The 26,904-nt window shown below is 41.9% G+C and overlaps 1 protein-coding gene and 1 long non-coding RNA gene across 2 annotated transcripts; one reads left to right on the forward strand and one right to left on the reverse strand.

Moving 5' to 3' along the window:
• The first annotated feature begins 272 nt into the window (after nucleotides 1-272).
• On the forward strand, nucleotides 273-25,789 carry SRD5A2 (steroid 5 alpha-reductase 2). Its single transcript, XM_023923804.2, has 5 exons — nucleotides 273-652; nucleotides 20,737-20,900; nucleotides 22,708-22,809; nucleotides 23,781-23,931; nucleotides 24,482-25,789. The coding sequence occupies exons 1-5, from the start codon at nucleotides 369-371 to the stop codon at nucleotides 24,546-24,548; spliced, it is 768 nt and encodes a 255-aa protein (XP_023779572.2). The 5' UTR covers nucleotides 273-368; the 3' UTR covers nucleotides 24,549-25,789.
• Nucleotides 1,114-20,737, reverse strand: LOC147654955 (uncharacterized). Its single transcript, XR_015283545.1, has 3 exons — nucleotides 4,365-20,737; nucleotides 3,817-3,937; nucleotides 1,114-1,563 (listed from the first exon to the last, which is right to left on the reverse strand). It is a non-coding gene; the product is annotated as an uncharacterized LOC147654955 (long non-coding RNA).
• Nucleotides 25,790-26,904: the final 1,115 nt, after the last annotated feature.

The raw sequence follows: 26,904 nt of genomic DNA on the forward strand, positions 1-26,904 counted from the left end.
CCCTCCCTTCCTCCCTCCCTTCCTCCCTTCGCCCGCCGCCGCCCTCGTCCCCGGGACGGACCGGACCGGCGGCGGGAGGGACCGGCACGGACCCCGACAGTGTGGGGGACGGGAGGGAGGGGACGAGAGATATAGGGAGGGATGGCGGGGTCAGCTCCCCTCTAGGTGGGACAGGATGGACTGATGGAGGGGGTCAGCTCCCCTCCGGGCGGGTCGGGGCGCCTCGCCCGCTCCGGCACGAGGGGCTGCGCCCTGTGACGAGCCCGGGCGCTGGGAGGCAGCGCGGCGGGGCGGGGTGACGGCCGCGGCTCTAATAAGGCCGGGGCTGGCGCTGGCCGAGGGCTGTTTGCCCCCGCCCGCCCCCGAGCATGCAGTGCTTCCCCGGGCTGGTGCTGGCGCTGAGCTCGCTGCTGGGCGCCCTGGCGCTGCTGCAGCTCTCGCTGCACCTGCGGGTGCCGTCCCGCTACGGGAAGCACGAGGAGCGGCTGTGCCGGCCGCGGGGCCGGCTGCCGGCGCGCTGCGCCTGGTTCCTGCAGGAGCTGCCCTCCTTCCTGGTGCCCGCGCTGCTGCTGGCGCTGCGCAGCCCGCCCCGCCTGGAGCCGCTCGGCTGCCGCCTCCTCTGCTGCCTCTTCTGCTGGCACTACTTCTACAGGTACCGCCGCCGGGCACGGCTCCCTGCCGCCTCGCCCCGGGAAACCAAACCGAGGGAAGCCGCGGGAGCGGGCGGTGGGGCCGGGGCAGGTCCTGGCCGCAGCATCGCTCCCTCCCGGGTCCGGCTGGCCATCCGCGCCCCCGGACCCCGCTCCAAGCGTAGGGACCGGCCGGGTGGGCATCTCTGTCCCGGCCCGGAGCAGGTGGTGCTCGGGTGCTTGAAGCAGGGGAGAGGATGGATGCTTTGAATTGCTCTCTGAGGGGGAGGGAAAAAAAAAAAAAAAAAAGAAAAAAAAAGAAAAAAAGATAAAGAAAGAAAAAAGAAAAGAAGGTTTCGCTAAGCTGAAGCAAAGGTTTGGATGAAACTCGTCCAAACATGATGTGAAGGTACATAGGAAGCGCTTGCTGCGGGCAGGAGAAGCGCCGCACGTACCGCACCGGGCGCCGAAGGCAGCCGTGGGAATGGGGAGAGCAAAGCCAGGGAGCGCCGGGAGCGCACGGATCTGCCCTCCGTGCGGGGCCAGCACGGGAGCTGCGGGAGCGCTGTGCCACCCCGCCAAAGGCGGCTCTTCATCTCGCTCGGTCCCTCATTCTCCCTCCGCTACCCGAGAACCAATTTCTGTTGGTTGTTTTTTCCCCCCTTTCCTATCTTTTCTTTTTAGAAACCTGGTCTTGTCAGAGTCAACGAATGCTGTAACTCTAATTAATTCTGTATTTACTAATCAGGAGCTCAAAGAAAGGGTAGAGTTTTCATGCAGTGTTGGTAATAACTTTGAAGAGACATAGCTCTACGGTTGTCACCCAATTCTGCAGTCAGTGGACTTGGTTCTGGAGAATATCACCAGAATCCATCTTCTGTTCCAAATCCATTTTCTGTGGAGTTCTTTCGTGGAAAAGTTACATTTTGGTTATCTGTTTATGGAGAAAAAATGGTTTTTATTCACCACTGACAAGTGGATGTGAAAATGTTATGCCATTATGTAGTAAAGAGCAATGTAACTTCTGATTCAAAATCTTGGCTTGATTTGCCATTTTTCACCACCATTCCTATATCTGTTTTTTTAGTTTGCTTCATAGAAATAGAAATTATTCTTGTAATATTTGATCAGAAATTATTATTTGCTACTCAACCAAAATCAATATATTGAAAGTCCAGTTGCAGTAAACCAGATGGTTTAGGGATAGAAACTCAAGGCTGTTGTGGAGAAATTCGAAACAGAGAATTGTTTATAGTACTAAAGCACTATTTTAGACATGTATTTGTTATCAGTTCCATTGTCTTTGCTGCAGGAGTCAGCTGGAGGACACACCCATAACATATTTGGCTTCCAGAAAGCTAGATGTATTGATTACATACAGAATTTAGTTTAATGCATTCTGTTATTATAAAGAATTTCTGATTATTTGAGAAACACAACTACCAGTGAACACCACTGGACAACTGAAAGAAATGTTACCCTAGCAGTATGCATGTATCTATTGACTCTGTGGCTTCTTTTCCAAATTTACTGCTGGGCTTAGGCAAAAGTCACTGTGTTTTCATATGTTTTTTGTTTGTTTTTTTTTTCCCAGACAGTTCAGGGATCTTCCCATCTGTTGCTGGAGTATACTTCTCTTGTAAAAGCCCTCACTGTAACCAAGTCTGTATAAAACTTTTTAATACAGCATGTTACTCCAGTATTATTCTCACAGGCTGCAGCCCCTTCTCACACAAGCCATTCTGACATTCTGCTGAATCAATTAATGTTTGAAACGTTGTAGTAAATATTAATACTCTGCTCTTATGTAAAGAAGCAGCAAAATCACAAAATAGAAGATTTTCTGGGTTTCACCTTACCATAGGTCAAGTAGGTTCTTTGAGGGATCCTTGGTAGAATGACCTATGGCCACATGGCTGTTTTTATGATTAGAGAATTACTGATAACATTAAAGTTTTAACAATAAGCACAGCTAATTGTTATCTACAATTTCTAGCAGGTAGAATGATTTATTCTTACAGAGAATTTTTTAGCCATTAGTGTATCTTACAGTTAAACAGAGTTTCTGCAGAGTTTCTTCTTTTCTAGACTTTTTGGCTACCTTGACTTTTCAGTTACTTGGACCCTCTGAAGGTTGGGTGAAATTCTTAGCAGCAGTAAGCGACACAATAACTCTAATCTGGATTAAGCCTTTTATTGAAAAAATGGGATTTACTCAGTCCTTGGAGGAAGACGACAACAGTGGAGGAGATATCCCTGATCACTGGGCATTCACAGATTTTGGCATCCAGAACCAGCTCCAGTCCAAGCCCACCTGCAGCTCCTGGATTTTCTAGGCAGGATCTCATATACTTAGGTATATGGCTTTCTATGGATATTATATGGCTTCCCTGTTCCACTCCGAGCACCACCACATCCTGGTGACAATGCTGGTGGGCAAGCTGTCCTATTGCAGAGCTTAAAACGGGGTAGAAAGAAGTGCACTTACGAATTACGTGCACTTGCATACTACGGCTGTTTGTCTATAAAATGACATTGAATAAATCATATTACCAAAGGGTACTGGTGACACTGAGTTAGAATGTTCCAATGCCATACAATGTTTCAAAATAGATTCAGTAGTTTGACATAATAGTCAGGATCTAGTTTGACTTCTTGGGTTTTCTTTTGGTTTTGTTTTTTTTTTTGGTTTTTGTTTTTTTAAATTATCTTTACTTGGAATAATTTAACAAAATTATAAAATAAAATTTAACAAAATTATAATTAAATTAATTATAATTTATTAATTATAAATTATAAAAGTTTCAAATACTTTTGTGATTAAACTTGACTGCAAGGATAATGAGTAAAGTATTAAATCAATTAGTAATAAAATTGCATTTACCTAATGAGTGTAGCCTACTTCATTTTCTGGCTTTAAAATTTTGAAATGAATAAAGGTGTTACATTCTTAATTATAAATGTATTTTGTTAATTCACTCCTACTTTTACTCCTGATCATCTGGTATCTGTATTTAAGCATTCCTCTGTGTTTTTATGAAACAGTTTCTTTGTATATTGTTGCATAATTTAGTGACTTCTTTCTCTCCACAGGGAAGCTTTTATAATTCCTAATTTTGTCTCATCTACTATAGCAAATGTATTTGAGGAGGACATTATAGTCCATAATGGAGAAACACAGGCTTACAAAAGATTGCTGTGCTCAGCTCTTCTACCTTCCTTCTACCTTCCAGCTGTGTTGCCCCAGTAGTTTCTTTTAGATCGAAGCACCTATTTCTGAATAACTTCAAGTCTTGATCTGAAGACCCCTGAAATGAAATGAAAAATCCGTCATTTTTTTAATGGAGAAATCCAGTGTTTTCTTTGGTAGTGTTATCTTCTGAATTCTTTTACCCTTACTTAAACATGTTTAAAATGCCTTGCTTAAATTTGACTGGTATTGATTTTCATCCACTGGACCTTGCTCCTTCTACCCACCCAGTACTAATTTAAAGCCCTCCATAGTGTCCTTCAGTATTTTTTTTTGCCGTAATATCACTTACACGATATTGGATCATGTTTTAATTTGCTTGTTACAGAGCTGTCAAGTCCTCTGTCAGCATCAGTTTGATCCAGATAATATAGGAGCACATGATCATATTTCTGGTGCATTAATTACTGCACACGATGTGGTATTTATGCTGAATTTATGGGTTTGTGGTGGATTTATGCCAGATGTAGGGGAACAGACATTACCTGATCTGACACAGAGTTAGAGTAGTGCAGACACATGACACTTCATCCGACATGCAGTTGGTCAGGATAAAATTACCTTTTCATAAATTTAGGAACAGGTTTAAGCCGGCAAAATTAACCTGTCCTGCTTTTGGACGTGTTGTCAAATAGCTACAATATGTTTTTATTTGAACTGAGGTATCCTAAACGAGATTCATAACATCACTGAATCACAGCAGACAGCCCTCAATGCAGGACTTTTTTTTTCCCTCACAGTCTTCAGATAATTTCCGAGGAAATTTTTCTACGTCCTTTTCTTCTATATCCATTTTAAAATGAAGACATCAGTGTGTGATGTGCCATACAGAACCAGAGTTGTAGTAGCAAGTCTAGAGAAAACATCTCCTGTTCCCCCATCCTACTCTGATGTTTACAGGTTGGGAGAGTGCTCTTCTGTTTGGAGTCATAGAGGGACATCCTGTGTTTCCAGGCTACTTAGAACACTCTGGAGCTGGTGTAATCCGGATTGTAACCAAGGTTACAATCTATCACTCCTTAGGAGTGTTTTTTGTTTATATCCCTGTACTTCTCTCATTTTAAAATAACTTTTTTATATGGGCACACTGATTAGAAATGCTGTCCTTCCCACATTAATATTCACTGGTTGTCTAGAATTTGTGCCATGAGCTATCTTAATCAGTGGTAATTTTGTATTTATTGTCAGGTTCTTGAGGAATATGCTGGAGTGTTGAAAGGACCACCCTAATCCTATTCTGGAAACTGGGTTAATGCCGATGGTGCCTCATTGACAAGGACTTTAGAGGACTTCTCTGCTTGCCTGCAGGAGTCCTGTGAGCCAGTTCTGGCAGGTGCTGTGTCCCATCTAGCCCACTTCTGACAGAGAAAGGAGATGGTCACTGGGTACTGACAGCTGGCCACAGAGCCTGCCCTGCCCTAGTGCTGCCCAGAGCAGAGGCTTTGAGAGGACGGAGCCGGGAGACCTCCCCTCCATCCTGCCTTGTCCAGTGGCCCCTGGTGACCCATGACAGCGGAAGGCTTTCTGCCTTTCTCTGCCACCGCTAGGCAGCAGCCTCTCTCTTTGTGGCTTTCAGGAAGGGATGAAGGCAAGCTGCTACTGCTGCTGCTGCTGCTGCTGCGGGGAGGAGAAGGAAGGGAGGAATCCCAGCCCCGGCCTCTTTGGCTGCTCTCCTTAGTTAGCCAGCTCTTTGTGTCTCAACGCGCACTTTATTAGTACGGCATGGCGTGAATTTCATCAAATTCAAATGCTCTGGTGCTAAAGATAACATTCTTAAAATCTGAATTATTTGGAATCTGAAAAAAATCGAAATCCGAGTTTTCGCATCTGTTTTCAGTAAGCTCACAGCGCCTTCACTTTCACAAGGTACGTTCTATGATGGTAGGGGCCTCCAAAAGAGATGGGGTGGGAAGGCAGAGAAAAGGAAGAAGAAAGTGAGAAAAGAAATGACTGCCAAGCCTGCCATCTGTATATGCAATTTCTGTGGAAAGCTGGTCATGAGCTGAAAATGATGAGTGGTGTAAGATGTACGCACAGGAACACTTCTAGTGATAAATGACTTACCAAGTATTTTACTTTGAAAGGTAGTTTGTAATACAGCCTTTCCTACTGGAGAGGCCGTGCTGGGAATGCCGGTGGAAGCCCTCAGATGGTGGGGAGAAACCTGTTTGATGCCTTTCCATTTTGCAGTCCAGCTTCAAAAACCAAAGGTGGGAAACATAACACGAGGCAATGAGAGGAAGCCTTCTCAATCCAACTCCATATAAATTCCATATAAATCTTAATGCTGTGTTTCTCTTGCTAGTGAGGAAGACAGAGTGGTGAGGGAACAAAGGAGATGTCACCCTCCACAATGGCAGCAGGGAAGGCCTTGTGCCACTGAGTTACAAAGATAATCCTAAAGACAGAAGTAAAGGACAGGGTGCTGCATTTGCCCCTTCTGTGCTGCCCTTAATAGCTGGGGCAGAAGCAATTTAAACTGGCATTGCAATTTCAAAGACCTAGAATTACATTTACTTATTTATTTTCTTCTCTTGAAACTTTGTTTTCAATCAAGTCAAATCTTTGTTTTCTATTTTACTCTGTTAATTTATTAACAAACCCAACTGCTGTTTTCATTTCTGAAGTGCACTGAGGTGAATCTGAAAGACATTAAGTAAGGCTGCTCTTTGAGATGCAGCTGGATCCCCAGACTCCTCTGATTTGAGGGGACCCTTTTGATGCCCCTGTAGCTGGTTTTCTACAAACTGACATATTTCTAAAAAATAACAGGGAATGCAGAATTTTGAAGAGAAGGAGAAATGAAGAAGCATTTGAAAACTGCATCCTCACATAAGTTTTTAACATTTATTTTGGCCAGTTCCCCTCTCTCTGGAACTAAGCCAGGGGGAGAAAGAAAAAGGCTCTTGCTTTCCCCTGGCTCTGCAGAATGCAGCACCTGCTGTTTGGTCAGGCAGGTGCTATGTTTACCTGAGCATACCTGGAGTGGCCCTTTTTTCGAGTAGGAATGACCTGTGATCAGTAAGAAAAGCAGCTCAAGCCTCCAGAGAAATGCAGAAGGATGGAGGTTCCAAATGAGTAAGTTGTTTATAAATTAATTTGCTCAGAATTTTTAGAGGTATTCTGTATTAGTTCATACACAGTTTTAGTTAAGTTTTCTGAAACATGAAGTAGATAAACAGAAATTAGGTTAAATTTGAAGGATATTTATATATTTAAGTGGTACTCTCCTTGGCAGTAGTGAATATAACTGCACCAGATAATAACTACCAGGTCAAATAGATCCAATCCACAGATTTTTTTTTCCCCCCAACAGAAATAATTATTTTATCCTTCAGTCTTAGAAAGTTTACCATTATTAAGTGTCAATAACTAAAGACATTTTTATTGTTGGCCTCTTGAAATCTCTAAAATTAATCTCCCAATACAAAATCTGCAGGTATTTGTCAAGTAACAAATCCTGTTCTCTTTTCCTTCACCTTGATGCTTTGGAATAGACCCCTGACCAGATTCCTTTTGGCCCTCAGCAGCTACACAGTAGCACATTTGCATCCTCTCTCCTGCTGTTTGGCCTTGGCAGTAATTCTAAATCTGTCAGCAATATCCCTAACAGAGGCTGGCCATTTGCTCTGCCTCTTCTACGTATTCCTTGCTCCCCAGTCATCCCAGGGCATTGCAGTAATGCTAATATATAATTTCTTCTCTTCCGTGAATATATTCGATTCATTGCTATTTTTATCCAGGTTCCTCAAATTAATGTATTAACAGCCAACAAAAGCATCTCTTCATATGCTTTGCCTCAGAATTGTAAAATGCTTATGTACCCACTGCTGGTGTGGAGTTTGCTTCCTTGCAGTCTTCTCTGGCATTATGAAATACCTTCCTGATTCTGCTCTCAAAATAGAATACTATCTGATTGCCTTCCTAACACTTAGCACAAATAATCCTATCTATACACTCCTTTCTCAATGGAAAGTGGGCTAACATTACAGAAACCAATCATTTTTGCCCAGCCCAAATTGTACCCATGTGATTTTTCCTTTTGTCTCTTGGTCTGGAAGATTTTCTGCAGAGATAACTTAGACTTTTATCTTCACTTCTTTTCAAGACAACATGCCCCTTAGGAGTATCTTTATATCTGATGCCAATTCACTCGTGCTATTCGTTATTACCAGGCAGCTTTAAATGCACTAAAGGAGTATTTGTGCCTGCTCTGAGTCCTCACTCTTGCTGTTGATTACAAAATGACTTGGTGGGTGTCTTTCCAGCTGCTCTGCAGTGAACTGTCCAAACTGCAGTTCCAGGGCAGACACCTGAGTTCCAGCCACCAGGACATCACCAGGGCACAAGAAGGTTCCTCTGGTCTCACCTGTGTGATGTTTGAGGCAACCAAAGAAGTTAGAGGACTTGCTATCCTGTGACCTTAAATCCTCATAGGGTGATAAAATTCTGATCTCTAGAACTCCATTGGGCTTTGGTAAGACTGGCAAGGATGTCAAGGTCTGGAATTGCATTACCACATTCCTGGTGTTGATATCAGAAAAGCAGAGTTATAAAGGGTTATACTAAGACGGAGACAGAAAAAAAATATATATACAGGAGTTTCAGTAAATGTTTTTACTTGAAAATAATAATGTTTTTACCAAAGAAGAAAACTATTTGTTTTAATCATGAGATGTCTGTAGCATTCCCTTCTTTGAGCTACTCTTTTTAGTAGGGAATAAAAACCAAGAGAAAAGTGTTAAGGTCTATTCCATATGCCCAGTGGGAAATTTGTGATGGATCTTGCTCCTTCAAGATCCACAAATCAGATTGTTTTTATTTCTTGTCATAGGAGAGGCAGCCATTATGGAGGAGGTAGGACTTTTTTACTAAGCCAATAAATACTATTTGACAAAATGACACGCTTTAATAGCCCCTTTGTGTACCCAAAAGCTTGTATAATTCAGTAATTTGCCAGTTTTATGGAGCTCCATTAAGAAAAATAAAATTGTGAAATAACCTCTTAGTAGCATGATTATAAATCAGTGTCCATCCCAGACACTGCATATTTCCCTTGGTGTAAGTTAAATTCTTGGTATTGCCTTCAAAATTAATTTTGGTCAAGAAGGGTTATGATAAATACTTTCAAACTTCAATTAAGAGACAATTCTTAAGTTTCTTCCTCCAAGTGTCCCTCTCTGTCCAGAAATTGATTTAAATGTGGCAGGTGAATTGATCACTAGGGTGATCCTTACTGAATTTGATCAAATAATTAAATTAATGTACAGTTACACTCATTTAAATATAAGAGCTGTGTTACTCTTTGCTGACCACTCAGCTGACATTCTAATTATTTTTGCAACATCTCATTGTTACAACAATAGCAATGGGATTATTTTGTTATAGAACCCAACAAAACAAAACCAATTAAAACTGAGTTAAAATATTCTGTGTAAGGAAATGGAAAAAGGCAACTCATAAGAAGAAAAAAACAGTATATTTTTCTACAGGCCCAAATTTTTTTTTAAAAACCAGCTAAATTCTACCTAGCTGTGAACTTTTGAAGCAGCAGTTGCTACCGTAGTACCTAAGGATGGGCAGAAGGTTTTACCATTCCTCGGAAGATGTATCCAAATGTGACCTTCAACAACAATGAAAAAAGGTCCTGCTTGAAGGAAGCTGGGTTTGACCTTCTCCTTCCTAACTACCCTTTATAGACATATAATAGAGTAGCAACACCCATGGTCAGCTTTAGCTAGGTATAAGATACCATTTTGCTTACTACAGTGCCAGAGTTCAGCAACTAAATCCAACACCTGCCATGCTGGGAGACTGCTGCCCAGAAATGGCTCTGGGAAATGTCAGCTTATCAAGGTTGTCTTCAAAGAGATGTGTTGTCTGCTAGAGAAAGAGGCTTGCCTAGGGGAGATGCTAAGGAACAGATGAGTTCCCAGGCAAGACTTTGCTGAAGCAGATCCCGAGGCAGGGTGATGACCTGCAGCTCTTTGACGTACTGGTAAAGATGGGCTGGGTGACTTTCCTACAAAGCCAAGTCTCCTTGATCTAGGTAGTTATGCCATCATTCAGAGTGGGCAGGAAGGCTACAGAGAGCTCTGAACAAGTTAGCTGGGCTACCCAAAGAAGTATAGTCAGGTTAGCGTGGTCTCTTGCTAGAAATGCACTTGCAAATACCTCCAGCGTGGTCCTAAGCAAACTTTCCAGTGACTCCTGTCACACATCTGAGGTAGGACAATGCATGGACCTCTATTTAACATTTGCTGCTCCTGAGAACAGGAGAGGAAGAAATTTTGAGAAATGACAGAGAGGAAGAAAAGTACTTACATTACGCTGCTGAGAGGGTTTTTGCCTGTTTGCTCCTCTTTAGAACATTTTTTTTTAAATAACGGTTAAAGCGTTCACATTTAAAAATTTGGCCCAGATTAAGGTTACTAAAGTGAGACATGTCTTTGGCTCTACCTAGGGAAAGCAATTTAAACTTGGCGGAGTTGTCTGAGAAATGCGTTTGTATCTGTTCAAACATAAAGGTCGTCAGCTAACATTTTTAGAGTCTGTTCCTCTGGTTCATCTGAGGCTATTAGCAGGACCACAGCGCGCGAGCCTGCAATCCAGCCAAGTATGCTCTAGGCTGGCACTGTAGGGACAGAGCAGGACTTTTCTGGATGCTAGGATAATCAACAGGGAAGAAGTGATCTCCTAGCTGGAGTTCTGGCAGCATGGATTAGGAAAAATACAACCTGTCTTGAATGCAGAGAAATAAAAACCACAGAGAGGTTTACAGTCAGGGCTACAAGGTGGGAAGAGATACAAAGGTCAGGTGAAAAAGTACAGGAAGGGACAAGTAGAAGAGTTGTTAAAAACAAGCTAGGGCAGTAGTGGGGCAGGAGTGAGAAGAAATGGGACGGAAAATGTCATGATGTGAGAGGGCAATATCCAGGTATCAAGAGATGATACTGACACTATGCTGAGTGATTCACTCAGCAGCTTTCAGTGTAAGGAAATCTTTTGACATATTTTGCAAGGAAACAGAGATGATTGTGACTCAGAATCAGCCCATGACAGTTTTTCCTTAGGAAATAAAAAAGCTTCTAAGTCCTCTGGTTATTTTAATGCAAGCACAAGTTCAGGAGCTGACTTGGTCACTTCAAATTTTGTTCCTCTCTATGTGTATGTACTGCCATGAGTCCATCAGATTGTAGAAGTTCATTATGTTGGCTGGACATAATCTGACCAAGATTTTATGTCAAATAAGGATAGATTACCAATTGTCTGCCTTCCTTTAGTCGTTTCTCAGGCCCACATGGACAATATATGGAAAATAATCACACTTTATCTGGTAAGTGCAGTCGTAAGAGCACAGATCCATGCATCCTTGGATTTTATGCCAGTTTTTATGTGGTTGCATCCTTCTGTTCTGCTCACAATCTCAACCTCTGTGAATTCTTGGAACTCTCTACTCCAGTGGAGCGGGGAACTTTTTGAAGTGCACAGCATAGTGTCTGATTAAATTACTCTGGCATGTATTTCACACTTTTGGCAGACTCACACAATTTAGCAATAGGAACGAAGTGATCTGTTTTCATAAATACCAAGTGATTATTTCTGAAGAAGAAAAGAGGGAGATACCTTTGGCTGGCTAAGGCTTTAACACACTATTGCTTAGATTAAACAACAAATATTCTCATAACCTCTAAGTACTGTTGCCCTTTAGATACTATCAAGTAGTAGAGGTAATCACGAAGCACTGTGAGATCTGCACATTTGTCATCACCACAATCCATCTAGTCAAGTTGAACTTTAATCCCCATACAAGTAGTCCTGTCCTCTAATTGTCATGAAAGGACTGGGCCAAAGTTTAATTAGCGTTTTAACTGTGATAGCTGTGTTGGTGCTGAGTCCACCAGAGCCTCTCTCTGACCAAAAGAGCGCTGCGTTCCCATTCCCAGGTAGTTCCTGGCCACGTACAGTCCTCAAATTTTCTTCTCATTCCTGATGGATATTTGTCTGGTCTGTCCTTAACAATTGCTGCTTATTGAGATTCTTAGTATGTTCCAATGCTTCAGTGTCTTTCCCAAATATCTAAGATGCATTTTCTCTACACCTGTTCAGGCCTGTTGCTTCTCATTGTGCCCCAGTAGACAACAGGAATCCTTGGCTCCTTTCTTCTTTGCAGGAGCTTTTTATACAGTTGTGGATTGTTACGATGTCTTCCACTGGTTTTCTCTTAGTTATTTCAAAGAGCCCTGAGTCCTTCAGTCTTTCTTCATGTCACACTTTTGCTTTTCTTTGGGCTGCCTCCACGTTGTTTTTTATAGAGCTCTGGATAGAGTATCATTTAAGTTCCTACTAGCACCATACAAAGAGGGAAGATTGCCTCAGGTGTCTCCAACAACACACCCATTCCCACCAAACATTTTAACATTTGCCTTTTTCACAGTAGCCTGACGTCATTGGCTCATGCTCAGTTTGCCACCTACCAGCACGCCTCTCCTATCCAGCCCATTTTTCAGCTTCTCTTTTACATTTGGTCTTAGTTAAGTGTAGTATTTTGCCATTGTCTTTATTGAATTAAATCAACTGTTTTTAAAACAAGTATTTCAAAACTATTCTAAACTCTGGCCTTCATTCTTGGTGTGCTCAGCATCTCTCAAAGCTGTGTCAGCCACAAACATTGCAAATATTTTTTTTCCCTCAGAGGGATAATATTAATGAAAAAACTCCTGAGTAGTACAAGAAAAGTCTTTTGCAGAACCTCCCTCAAAAGAAACTTCTAGTTTGATAGTAAACAATTGTTAATTATTCCTTGATAAAATTTTTTCAGTCAGTTTTGCAGCCACTTAACATCCTCTAAACCAGGAAACTCCAAGTTACTTATAAGGTTGACATGTGAGACAGTGTAAAAAATTCTAAGGTCAAGACACAGGACATCACCTGCTCCTACCTCTCCCTCTGCTGTTCCTTCACTCAACAAACCTATTTCATGGATTGAAATGAGTCCTGTCTCCTGCAGTTACAGGTATACAGGGCCCTGAGTCAAAGAGGCTGTTACAAGTATTACTGCTTGGACAGGAAGTTGATCAGGCTGCACATTCTGCACTCCGCTAACTTGGCTGTGTAGTGTCTGTGGACAAACTGCAAGTTTGTAGGGGATAGCACTGATTTCAGCAGGATCTCTACAGGGGACATATTCCCTTTGCTCTCTTAGCTCCACTTTGCCTTCTTTGGCTATGAAAGAGAAAAATACTTTTTAAAAATAATCCCCATCTTTCTGATGAATATGGCCAGTTTGAAAAGGGATGGTGAGAAAGGTATTAATATCTGGTTCATTTGGATCTTGTTCCAGTTGCCTTTGGTTAAGGGCAGTCAATCAATTCTTCCCTTTGTTTAGTTCAGCTCTCACTCTGATGTCCTTTCCACAATATAAACAAAAATGAAAAAAAAAAAAAGTGGCTGGGTAATAGCAAATGAAAAAAAATAATATTTTAAATTAAGAATATTTCAAACCTATTTGGTGTTTATACCAAAATAGAAACATTTAATAAACAAATATGCTGGTATAAATGTGTACTGAGTGTAATTTGCTGATGGATTTTGGCTCACTGAGGCAACTTGATAGTGCACCAAACCAAACAATTCTTGGTGTCCCTTTAGAAAATGCATAATAATTGAGGTACATTGTTTTGATCCTATATCTGCAAAACCAGTATGATGCTTTTCATGATTGAATGTCTTTTTACCAGAAGAATTCTCCTTTGTTGGTTCTGTCTGGATGGAGGTAGTCCCTGGGAGATACCAGATTTTCTAGTGGCATTTTCAGAAATAATGGAAGAAAACCAATAGAAGTAATGAAGTAATTTATAAACAAAATTGCAAAACACTTTTGAAACCTGGCTGCTGTTGCAGTGAATTTAGAAGAGCAAAAATTTTTGCCTTGGAGTCAAGCCTACACAATTCTTCTCTACTAATTAAAACCAAATAGCCTTTACAAGGTCTTATTCCTTTCTTTTTTCCTCCTTTGTTTTCCAACCACTTATATTTTATTAAATATAGCACATCTAATAATATTGGTATGCAATGTGAAGAGCACTAAGCTTTATCCATAAACTCTATTTATCCTTACTTTGCTAAATGCACAGCATGTTTACAATTCATATCAATCCATGAGACATTACTGACTGGTTCTAAATGGTCACAAGGACTAGCTCAGGTGTTTATAATGTTGGAATTGAGTGTTACATAGCTCAGATTACATAAATTTATCCAAGAATAAATGCATCATAGCTTTTTTCTTTTTTCTTCAGTGATTGACAATGATACAGAAGCACCATTTTTAGTCTTTCCCATCACATGCTTTTGAAAATACTTTTTCTTATAATCCCCCTTTATTCAAAAGCAGTTGTAAGAAACTAAGCTTTTCTGACCTGTTGCCAAGGTTTCAACCTGAAGTCTGTTTTTAGCTCTGTGGCCACAAGTCAAGTGCAGTTGCTGATTCCTTTGACTGTTCTGCAAGTGCTGTCACCCATGGTGTCAGCCTTCCTGGCACAGCAAGTACCGCTCTGGAGCTTTACTCATAAATGCTGGTGTTAAGCAACTGCTAATCTATTCTAGGGAGTTTATCATCTTTGAGATGTTCAGTTTGTATAAAATGTTAGATGAGTCATGAGACATTATGAAACCCTGAAGGTATCACGCTGGATTAGAGCAGAGGTCCTTCACAGTCAGCACTCTCTCTTGCCAGAAGCCAGCGTCAGATCATTCAAAACAAAATGCAGTAAATGGTGGTCAGCTGTCCTCCGTGGCTGCTACCTTCTGCCTCTCTTCAATGGAATGTAATTTATCCCTTGAAATAGAAAAATTAATATTAATTCCAAATCTTTGTCTTCTCTTTATTAAGGAACCTGCCTTTGTCTGTAATTTCTGATTATCCCCCTTCTCCCAGTCCTACCTAGCTCTTTAATTCAGTGTTTTTCCTTTATTACATTTAACAGAAATTTCATTCCATTCAAAATAACTTCATTTCAGTATCATGACAACTGCTGGTCACAGCTATTCAGCACTCCCAAATAAATTATTTTCTAGTACTGTGTGTTATTTTTTATCTCAAATAAGTTTATTCTTATTAATCTTCAGTAAACTTCAGCAGCCCCCGTGGTTCAGTATGGTAGTCTCTTAAAAGTCTCTTCTCATTTTGCCACTGAATCCTACTGTGTTTCTGATATCTTTGCATTAAATCAGTGCTGCCCAGACTTTCTCCTTCCTATTGCCTTCCTTCTCAAGAACTGCCTGAAACTCAGTTATGGTGCCCTGTGTCTCAGGGTTTCCTCAGTCCTTTTCTCATCCCTTGATCAGTTGTCTGCCTCTGTCTCTCACCCAAGAAAGATGAGTCTGCTCCTGCCAGAAGTTTTCATCCAGCCCTGGACCTGATACTGAGAGACCACAAAGAAAGACTGTCCCTACAAACAGGCTTCAGGTTGGATGAATCTTGGAAATTAACCACAAACATCCCAAGGATAGCAGATTGAGCCAATTTTTTAGATAGAATCCTCAGAAATGAACCTGATATGGCAGGTTTAGTACTGGTTTATACATCTGAATCATAAGATTTTTCAACCATAGATCTATGCTTTTTATTCCTTAAATTATAATCATCAAAATTTGTCAAAAGATCTTTGGAAGAACATGGAAGTAGGGTATTTTGCATATGGAAAAATATTGCCGTCTTTGAAAGGAGAGCTCATTCCAACTTTGTTTTTGTCATCACTAGATAAATAAACCTGCATGATTAAAATGAAAAGGTAGTTCTCTTGCTCCCCTCACTGACTCTGTTCAATGATTTGAGATGAGCTTACAAACCAGGCCACAGTTCAGGAAGTGATTACAGTTATCTGATGGTTTCACATTGTCCCAGTGATGCAGGAATGAGCAGCATTCCTGCCCCAGTCAGCTGCAGCTGGGATCACCCAGTGGCAGTCACAGCCACTGCACACCCTTTGCACTGTGGGATCCTCGGCAGCTGTGGCTGGACATCAGCTCCAGAAAAAGAGCTCAGCTCCTGAATTTACGGCTTCCTTACATCAGGAGATGTAAGCTGCAGTACAGGAGATGAGGTCTGCTGTCTGTCCTGCACCTGCAGTGGGTATTGCCAGAGGCTTAATGGGCAGTCCACGATCCACGCCTGCCAGCATCGCTGGTGTGTCACCTGGGCATAGCCCAGATTTTGTTCCCAAGTCTGTGACAGACCATGTCTCACTGTGCAGACCCTAAGGAAAGGGACACGGTCCACCCTGCACAGTACAAATAGCTGCTAATAACATACTTTCCATCTAAATATTCCAGGCTGATGGCATTCTCAAACTGTTGCAGAGAAAGTGGGGAAGGGTAAAGCATCTCAGGGTAGGATGTTTGGGGACAGGAATATGAGAGGTGAGGAGTTCCTACCTGCATCATGATGCTGGGGCATCTGTAGATATCATGATGAAGGAGGATTAAAATGCTTAATTTCACTTTTGAAAGTATTTTGGAGTATTTTGTTTTACTTTCCCTTTAAACTGATAGCAAATTAGCCTGCTGCTTGGAACTGAACATTAACCCATCACATTTGTTTTAACCCACTCTGGGATAACTGAAAATTTTTAATTTGCCCCAGGAAAATCCACACCAGATTGTGTCCTGGTGTGGACTTGACAGTTTTTCCCCTATAAATATTCAATGAGAATTAATGTAACACAACTCAAAAACAGTAAAAGTTTAAAATTACCTCAGAGTGCATTTAACCTACAAATGACCTACAGAATGGGGCTCAGAAAGTATGTGCAGACTAATCAGCAGCAGATGTCTTTGGGACATCTAATTTGACATCCATAACTCTCCAGAATAATTAGAGGCTCTGGGTAAGGCATCACAGCCACCCCAAATAGAAGTCCATCATGTTTGTGAACAACTTGAGCCTTTGTCCAAGTGGTCAAGTATGCCAAGGGTGCCAGCAGCTCCCTAGTAATGTGATTCCAGTGACAATCCATGGTGTTAATTGTTGGTGCAAATAGAACTGGTCTGTGTAATCTCACCAGGTTTGGACACCAATCTTGTCAATCTGTGCACAAGACATATGAAAAGTAAATCCATGGTTTGATAGCAGGCCAATCCTTTCACATCTGACTGGTCTGTGGTTAGTGTAACACAAATCACAGGGGTTTTCTTAGCACCTGAGATACAGGTATTTGTACAAATAAGGAAATGAATACAGCCCCATTAGGAAGGAGGTGCAGCAGAGTCTGGAGAGCTGTCCTCTAGTTAGGTCTTTGTTTGAGAAGGTACCAGTAGAGTGGTGAGAACTGCAAGGAGTTTTCAGGGAGTGAGGAAAGGGACTGCAACATGGGCCCTTGATGGAGTCAAGGGTGACACAAGTCAGTGTGTCACCTACTGCATGACCCCTGCAGCAACTGCACAGCACCCACCTGTCTGTGGAGTGTCTTTCAGCGTCAGCTCAGCGTACACATGAGCTGGGAGGTCCCTGACGGCATCACCCTCATGGGAGGGCCTGGCTGCCTGCCCTGACCTGAGCCACAAGCCCTCCTCACCTTTTGTACATCTGGGTGGGACAAGCGAGGAACCAGAGAGTGTGGGGCCCCAACCATGGGGAAGTGGTTCTCTGGCCCCATTTGGCATCTTGGTTCATCCTCACCAGGGATTCAGGGCAGGCCAGGCTCCCCACAGTCCAAGGAAAACCAAAAAATCCCTGCAAGGACTCAGAGCATTCATGGCCAGGAGACATCCATAACTCTGTTCTGGAAGATGGCCAGGGTCAGAGGGGATGGGCCAGGGCATTCAAGCCGTGTCTCAGCATGAGTAGGACAAAGTTGGGTTGTGGCCAGAACTTGCTTTTAAGGAGAAAGGCACCACATCAGCCCTGCCCAACTTGCAATCTTTCTGCTTCCTAGTTCTTTGTTCATCCTGGTTAGACCCAGAAGGCCTGGTGGCAGAGGCATAGATGGGCAGACGCAGCAGGAGGCTGGTGGTCTGCAGGCCTGGAGGGAGTCAGGTGTCCTCCATTCTTGGCACCTTTGACCCAATTGCCCCATGTGTAAAATACCTTGAGTTTCCAGAGCAACAAATGAGCTGTTCCTGTCTGAAGTACTGTGTCTAGGCCCTGGAGTGTAAACATCTCTGACAAGCTGTTGGAGGGACTGACAATCTAGTCTTACTGGATTATGGTAACATTTGTGAAAAGATTTCCACCTTCTGTGGAAAGAAGAGCAAACCTATACTTTCCCTTGGTTTAGGTGAGAGTCTCTGGAGTTTTCAACAAGTTGGACTAATACATTTAAGGTGAAATTTGATGCAATGTCAAATGATTTTCACTTCAAAACCTGTTCTTTTGGAAAATAAATTATGGGGAAGAAAATGAATAATTCATTATTCATTCACTTAAAAAGAAGCTGTTGGCAATGGTTTAGTCAGATGCCGTGCCTTTGGCTGGTAAAGATAATAAAGGAGTAATGAATTAGTCATCAATACTGCACCGAAAGTAAAAGGTCAAATTTGTCATTGGACTAAAACCAAAAGGTTGGATTTGTTCTGTTATTCTAAAATGGTGGTCTTCAGGCCCCCTTTGATTTTCACATTGCAAAATAGTTCCAGCAGAGCTTCAGACTCTTCCATGGAATATTTTAACCTATTAAATGTCCCTGCTTTATCTCTGTTGCTTTTTCAAATCTCATCAGGAATAGTTTGTGCACCCTCAACTAGCCATGTAGTACTCTCTGGTACAGAGAATTGAATCTGGCCTCTGGTTTTACAGACCCACAGAGATTTCCTTGGGGAATTTGTTCCACAGCAAAGATTCTTGGATGAAATCCTGACTTGGATTGTCCAAACTGCTGTGAGGCAGGATTACAGTGATGCTAGGATTTTACTACCTCAACAGCTAAAAAAGCTGGTGCCTCCTGGTCCCCCTGCCATTGTACTTTTCCTTTGCATGCAGATTATTTCTGTCCTGTGTGCACTTCACGGGACTGCAGGATAAGTCATCTTTCAAGAGTCTATAACCTCTATCCTGCAACAGCAGCACCAGGAAGCAGCACAGAAACAACCAGTTTTTCTGAGACCTGAGAAACTTCTGTTTGCATCACCTGTAAAAACTCAGAGACTCTTAAACCTGACTGGTTTTGGCAAAGGATAAAGCAGTGCCAGTCCTACTTGAATCTGCTATATAAATTCACCTCCTAAACTCATTTTGTGCAGTTTGCATAATTCCGTCTCCTATACAATTTGCTGTCTTCAAGCCAGCATTTGCAAGTTTCACACTTTTTCTCATAACTATTCAGGTTGATTTTGTCAATATGACTTCAACAGCAGATCAGAATGCTGGCCTCACCTACTCAGAACTCCAGCATCACATTCCCAAGGGGCAAAACCAGTGATTATTGGTAACATTACTCCAAAGAGTATTACTTTCTATGCTGTAATAAATATGACAAATGTGATACCACTATCTGAATAATATTTTCCATACCCCTTGCATTTCTCTTTCTTTAAAAATATTTAGCACTTCTGCATCACAGCTGCCTTAATTGCTGGAAATCTGTCTTACCTTTGGAAAGCAGTGAATGTATTAACATGTTGCTGCTTGCACTCTGCTTACTCACTTCCAGACGTAGTATGATTTAATCTAGATTTATAATATCATGAAATTTTATGCCTCAGCTCGCTTAAGTTGACACTGGCAACATAGGATGTGAATTACTTATCAGCAATGCTTATATACTGGTATGATGAGCACCATCCAAAGCCCAGGAGAGCAAAAGAAAGAAATTGAGAGTGTAGATTTTACCACTTACAGAACTTAATTGGCCAGGTAAGAAAAGACTTACTAAAAATTAATATAACTTCTTTGTTTCACTCTCCCAGGGATGATATGAATTGTCGAAAGTGTCAAGGGGGATACTCCCACCGGAAGTAAACATATATATAAATTAAAACTACACAAACCCCAATTATTTGCTCACACAGATGTTAATGCTACTGTTAGCACAATGCTTGTCTAAGGAAGCCTAGGTGCTGTAGCTGCATGGAAATCTTGGTGTTTGGCATATTAAACTTAGGGCTGTAGCTCTTCTTATTTTAAATGAAAACCTGGAAGCATGGAGGGGAGGCAGGGACTTGGAGGCGAAGCAGCTTCCCAAGCAGGCAAAAACAGTGCTTTACATCAAAGTGTCCGAGCAGAGCAGGACAGAGCTGTTGTGTGTTGGAGATGTGTGTGGGTCTCTTTCTGAGTGAAGTGGGGGAGGCTGGGAAAGGAGATTATGTCTTTGGCTGTATACTTCAGGCGGTGAGAGAGCCAGAGGGGTCTCAACACTGCCTTCAACCCCATGGGTTAAAGCCCTCAGGGATCAGTCTTGTAGTGGGATCAGGAATGTTTTCTCCATGACAAAGCTCTTCCAGGACATTCAGTTTTGTGGCACAGTAATGCTCATTTGGAGAATCAGTATTGCAATGGATACTGCCCCTCACAAACATCAGTGATGTCTGAACAGCATTGTTCCCAATTCCTCATTTTCACCATCAGCCATAGAGAAAGGTACAGAGACATTCTCAAAGCATCAGTGAATCTGGATGAGCTTTCTAACTTCTCACCTTGTGTACAGTCCTGAAGGATCAGAAAAAGATGTGTATCTGTAGGATTTCATGTTCCCATTAATTGCTGATCTTATATTGTTGCAGTCCTTTTCATTTTTTTTGTCTTTATTCACCTATTTTCTGCTTTGTGCTTTGTTCAAATTTTTTTCCCTACAGCAGAGAAATTGCAAATGCAATGTTATCATGAGCAATGTGCTGACTTTTTTTTCTTATCTACCTTAGGACATTTATTTACCCTTTCTTCACTAGAGGCAGACCTTTCCCACTGCAATTGCTTTTCTTTGGCATGTTATTCTGTATCTATAATGGCTTCCTCCAGGGGTACTACCTGATTTACTGCGCTGAATATCCAAACGATTGGTGCACCGACATCAGATTTACATCAGGTAATTACAGCTGCAGGATTCCTAAGATCTAATCTCCAAGCAATTTGTAAGCATTTTGAATTATGTCCTAATCTTCAGTGAACATGTGAGTCAAATCTGTTGTGATGGAAATCAGCATAAGACCTGCCTGCTGGCCCAGATAAAACAAGTAAATGTGCAGGGGTTTTTTGGGTTTTTTTTTGGTTTTTTTTTTCTAGGCAGCCAGCTTTGAAGGTATATGATATTATGTGTTATTCTCAAATCATGAGCCTTGTTTTACTGACACCACTCCAGAGCCTCCTGCTGCTATGGGCCATGGAGATGCAACCTCAGGCCCCAGGTGCATGAGGGTGTGCCCTTGCTCAGCCAGAAGTGTGCACCCAGCAGTGGCTGCATGCGAGCACAAGCTGTGTCTTTCTCTTCTCTGCCACGGAGTTCTGCACTTGATGCATATATTCTGAGTGAGAGAGAAAAGGAGGGCAAAACCCCAGCATGAATGAGGCTTTAGGGACAAAGAGCTCTTTTTTCTCCTGTAAGGCACAGGGGAAGATTAGAGATCACGCACAGTCTGGTTGTATGTTAATACGATTCCTTTATATTCTGCAACTTAATAGCCTAGCTGAATTTCACCCTTTAAAATCCCTCAGAGAATAACTGAACAAGAGCAGTTAGATGGCATTACAGATTTGGTACCGTACTGTAGAGAGTTTTTGTTAAATATCAACATATAAATGAAGATTTTGAAAAGCGGGGATGTCTGAGGAAATATTTTAGATATGACAAGCGCAAGCTAACCAAGGTACTCTCTGTACCCTGTTTCAGACCATGGACGCAAGTCCAGTCTTTTCAGACAGCATCACATGTTAAAAATTCTGGACACTGTTTAGTAAGACCTTACATCCTCACATATCCAACAAAGAAAACACCATATCACTTAATTTGCATGATAAATAAAATATATATTTAATGTTAAAAAGAAAAAAAGAAAATCAGCATTAGCAGTACTTGAAATATTAAAGAAAAAAACAAACAGTATATTCTTCCTCTATAGACCCTTACCAACTTTTTATTGCTGCTGGAAGTGTTGAGGTTTTATGAGCATTTAGTCTTTTATCTATACATTGTAGTGCACACACTAGTTCCTTTCTTGCTTTCCATTCATTGTCAGAGGTGGTTTGCTCTGTGTCCAACGTGGCATGAAATGTAGGGCGTGTCACCTGCAGGATTTCTCAATCAAATGCCTCTGGTTTTTCAGTTAAATGGAACCTGGTCAATGGAGCACTCTGGCCAGATAATGTCAACATCCTTCAGCAAGTACCTGCTTTCCATCCACGCCCATAGCTCTGTCCAGGCAGCCTCACTGGCAGTGGACTGAGAGGTGCTGAGATGCAGGCTCCTTTCCCAGCTCTAGTGATGTGCTGGATCTGTTTGTGTCTCTGTGCTACTCTTTCCTCAGCAGTGAAATGAGGGTATCGGTACTTGTCCACAGCTCGGTGCTTACTCTGCAGTAAAGTCCACATCTGCGGCTGGCTGTCATCAGCTGTGGTGTCCATGGGGTACTTTATGTTCCCACTTGAGTATTCAATAAATGGTGACTATGGTCACCTGGGAAGTTCAGCTGAAAGTGCTCTGGTGTCACCAGTCACCTGTGCTTCTCCTGTTCAGTGGCTTTTTGGTAGCAATGCATCTTTTTGGATTGAAAAAGACTCCACCCACCTCATATTATGACCCCTATCTGTCTGCTGCAAAGCCAAGCCTCACAAATGAGCTTGAGCAGGGATATCTAGACAGAACTGTCTTTGTAATCCATTTCTTGCTGGTTTCTTAGGCCTCTTCTTATTTCTGCTGGGAATGGGAATCAACATTCACAGTGATCTCCTGCTGCGCCAGCTGAGGAAACCCGGGGAAGTCACTTATAAGATTCCTCAAGGTACATTTGTATTATCCCCTATTTCCTTGAAGGAGGTAGGGCAGAATAAATAATGTTTTTTGACTGAATTCACAGGAAAGTGGCAATAATGGCAGAGATGCTGCTCTTGCACAGGCTCTTGGTTCAGACACCTCCCTAAGCTGCAGGGACTGGTGTGAGCTGGCTGCAGACAGTCCAAGGGAACCAGCAAGATTATCTGGAAAACATGAACTGAGAGGAGAGATTTTAGGAAATTGGCTGGTAATTCTGAGAAGACTGAAGTGGGACACAAGAAGAGGATTTTAACTTTGCAAAAAGCATCTGCAAAGAAGGAAATAGTCTTCTCCATGCCCAGAAAGAAGTAGTAGTGGACTTCTTACTGTGCAAAAGGTGGATTCAAGCTTTAGGGGAAAATAATAACACCAAGGATGCGAGGTGCTGAATTGCCTTTCCAGGAAATGTCTAGCTCTGTAGAGCAGTATGGATGGGGATCCAAGAATTTCTTGGTCTTGGTATTGACTCCTTCTGCTGGCTTGTTATGGATGGTGATTATATCTGTCCCAGAGTTTCTCACATCCTATATTTACCTGCCTCTTGTAAATGTTGCAAAAAACTGAGATACAGAATTTGCATCCCCCAAATGTAGTAAAGTTGCAAAATATTTTTAGGGCATAAAAAGAATTAACTACTGCTAATTATTATAATTTAAATCTAATAATGGTCATCCTTAAGTTATTTTCCAAATGAAAATAAATGACTGTGAAAATGCTGGAAACATCTGAGTCAGAATGCCCCTTGATTCTTGTATTTATACAAGAATTTCAAGCAAGATCCCCTTTTGGCATGGCTCCATGGCTTCAGGAAAGTGTGTTTAGGTTGCTGCTATGAGCTGAATAAGAAAAGCTACATGTTCTGCTGCTGACTTTATGTGAAAAAACCTTTCATGTGCAGGAGATGACCGTAAAAATTAAATATTTTGTCTGTTGCTGCAGGAGGACTGTTCACCTATGTTTCTGGAGCCAACTACTTTGGAGAAATTGTGGAATGGTTTGGTTTTGCCATTGCAACTTGGTCTCTACCAGCCTTCGCCTTTGCCTTTTTCACTCTTTGCTGCATTGGTCCACGTGCTTATCACCATCACAGGTATCAAACTGTTCCTTGCCATATGCTGCTACTTCCTCTTGGAATGCAGTTTGCAAAATGCCAGGGAGGACCAGAGCCAGGCTTTGGGATAGAACTGAAATTTAATGCCATGTAGAGGAGGTGTATTGGCTTATTTGTGTAAGGCAGGCAGTCAGCTGGAGCCCCTGTCAAGTGGGCCTGGCCTGACAGTCATTTCATCTGACGTGAGCTGCATCACTGCTTCCACTGTGCTAGAGCCTCTTCTTACTGAGCCTCATAAATGTGACCCGCTCCTAAGGTTTCCCTTGCAAACTCTGCAGTCCTTTGGAGAAGATATGCTCTGAATTCCTAAAATTTCTACTTTAGGTCTGTTAGAACCTTAACAGTATTATCAATTAATTGAGTAACCAGGTGTAAACAGTTTCTGAACTGCTCTTTTGCAGAGTAACACAATGAGATAACAAATAAAGGCAGCTTGGAGCAGTTTTAAGGTTCCTCAGCTGATCTGTATTGAAACTGTGCAGTTTCCCTCTATGTATGCAGGTTCACTGTCTTGCTTATTTTCTTTCAGGTACTATCTCAAGACATTTACGGACTATCCAAAATCAAGGAAAGCCTTGATTCCTTTCGTTTTTTAATTATTGAAATATGGACTCTTTGTTTTGTTTTTATAGGATTTTTTTTCCAGTTCATAGTTTTAATGCTAGATCTGACTATTATTAATTGTATAGATGATATCCCAAGATTGTAACAGACAAGAAGGTAATTTGGAATGGAAGTCCTTGTTTTAATTGGAGGTGAAATTGCAGATAGTTATGGGCTAAAGGACTCCACAAAAAACCTATTTGCTTCTCAGTGCAGTTCTGTCTATGAAAAATAAATACGTAACTGCATTGACATCAGAGAAAAAACACTGGCTAAATATTGTTGCAGAAAGGTAGAAGATAATCCCATTACTTTGGAGGAAGTTTTCAGCACCCACTCCAATTTATATCACTTCTGCAACTGCTTCCTTCTGCCTCCATGCTGTAGCACATGTGCCCTCACCCTGCTGGCAGTGCCCTATGTGTTGCCACACTTGAAACCAGAGAAGGGGTCTAATTTGCCCCCAAAAAATTATCCAGCCCATTATTTTTCATCTAAAAGCCATCTTAACTCCCAGAAACACAGTGCAACAAGAGGGAACTTGTGCTGGCACAAGGCTTGGAGCAGTGTGCCATGGCACAGAGGTGAGGTGAGGTTGATGGAGATGGAAGCTGGCACAATGTCTGTGTTCCTTCCTTAAGCATTATTTTCTTCATTGTCAGATGATTAATCTTCAGCCATCAAGGTTTGTTTTTTAAATGTACTTTGTTATAGTAATTGCAGCTCCATTAGCATTTCTTTTCTCTTGCAAATCCAGATTTTTTTTTCAGAATAAAATTTTTTCCACTCAAAGCCACTCAGTTGTTGTTCATAAAAAGATTTGAAATGGTGATGTATGACAAAAATTACAACAAATAAAAAGCTCTGTGTTGAAGAAAATGTTCTCTGACGCTGGCAGTACATTTTGTCTGTGGAGAATATTTTCAGATACTTTTATTAGGAAATGATATAGAGATACTATTCAAGTTTTACAAAAAGACAGGATGCCTCTTCTTAATTTCAGGGTAGTTAGGAATTTTCCAAAAAGTGTCATTAACCCTGATAGGAAGAGGTGTCTCCTTGGATACTGATTTTAGTTACCCTTTAGGGCATAAAATCCTACTAAGAATTGTGCTGAGTAGCTGAAAAGAAAAAGACCAGACTGCACAAGTGAAACATACTGCCTGCTGTTGGAGCAACCTGATTGATTGTATGCAATTTCCTCCAAAACACAATAAAATTTATGTGAAACACAGAGCTGTGTTAGCCTATAATTTACTGTTTGCAGAAACAAGTCTCTGTGACCTTGCTTGCCAACTTCTGCTCACACTGGCTTCCTCCTTCTGGACAAACCCTCCCTTCTTTGCTCAGATTGTAAATCATCTTCACTAGCACAGAGCAGAGCAGCCAGCTGAGGCTGGGTCCCACTGCACAGTCCCTCTACAGCCCACAGGAGAGCCACGTGTAGGCAAAGGTCAGGGAGGCAGAAAATAAGAGACAAGCAAAATTGTTGTTGCATGGGATGAGAGTTTCTACATTTGCACCACAAACATGTTTTCCTCTGGTTACCTTAATTAAAGCAAAGCTGGAGGCAATGAGGATACCAGGCTGAAGAGTATGACCCCTTCCCGAGGGAGCAGATGCTGAGTGAGAGCAGCAGCCATGCTCTCCAAAGCTCCTTCCCTCAGCATATCCTCCTTGATGACTCCTTCTTGCAATTTTTCCACTCCAAAGCCTCACAGGTGGTGAGAGAGCAACTAGACCTGAGTAGCAGTGTTCCTAGCTGCTGTCTTCTCCATTTATTTCTGAGCTGGGGGAGAGCAGGGAACATGCTCTGCCTCACCCTTCTGACCAGAACAGGACTTGTGCAAACTTCTCTGTCCCTCCCAGCTACCCCTCACATCCAAACATGACTTTTTCCTGCATTTATTTTTGTCTTGTTTAATATGTGCACCAGACAGATTGTTACTGCCACTGTCAGTCCCAGGTACCAGTGCGTGGAGCTGGGCGTCAGAGTGGGAGAACTGGTGCTGGTCCAAGGTAGGAAATAACTCCATCCTTTCTGTCATGGGCCTTGGACATGTTGCATGGGAAAATGCTGGTTGCAGGCAGGAAAGGAGCACATTATCCTTCTGCCTAGTCCCGTGTCATTTTTGGACAGCAGGAGCAAGAAACATATGCTTTAAACCCCCTACAAGCAACGATTGCAGTTAATTGTCATGGATAGGTATCACAGCTCTCCCCATGTGGAGGTCCTCTGTTGGAGAGCACCAGGGCGGAATACCTCCTGAGAAATTTCTTTCATAATTCCTTACTTTTATATAGAAATAAGTAAAAGGAAAATAAAAAATAAAAGTAAAAGAAAAAATA

This window comes from Cyanistes caeruleus, chromosome 2 (genome assembly GCF_971803275.1).
Source record: "Cyanistes caeruleus chromosome 2, bCyaCae1.hap1.1, whole genome shotgun sequence".
Lineage (NCBI taxonomy): Eukaryota > Metazoa > Chordata > Aves > Passeriformes > Paridae > Cyanistes > Cyanistes caeruleus.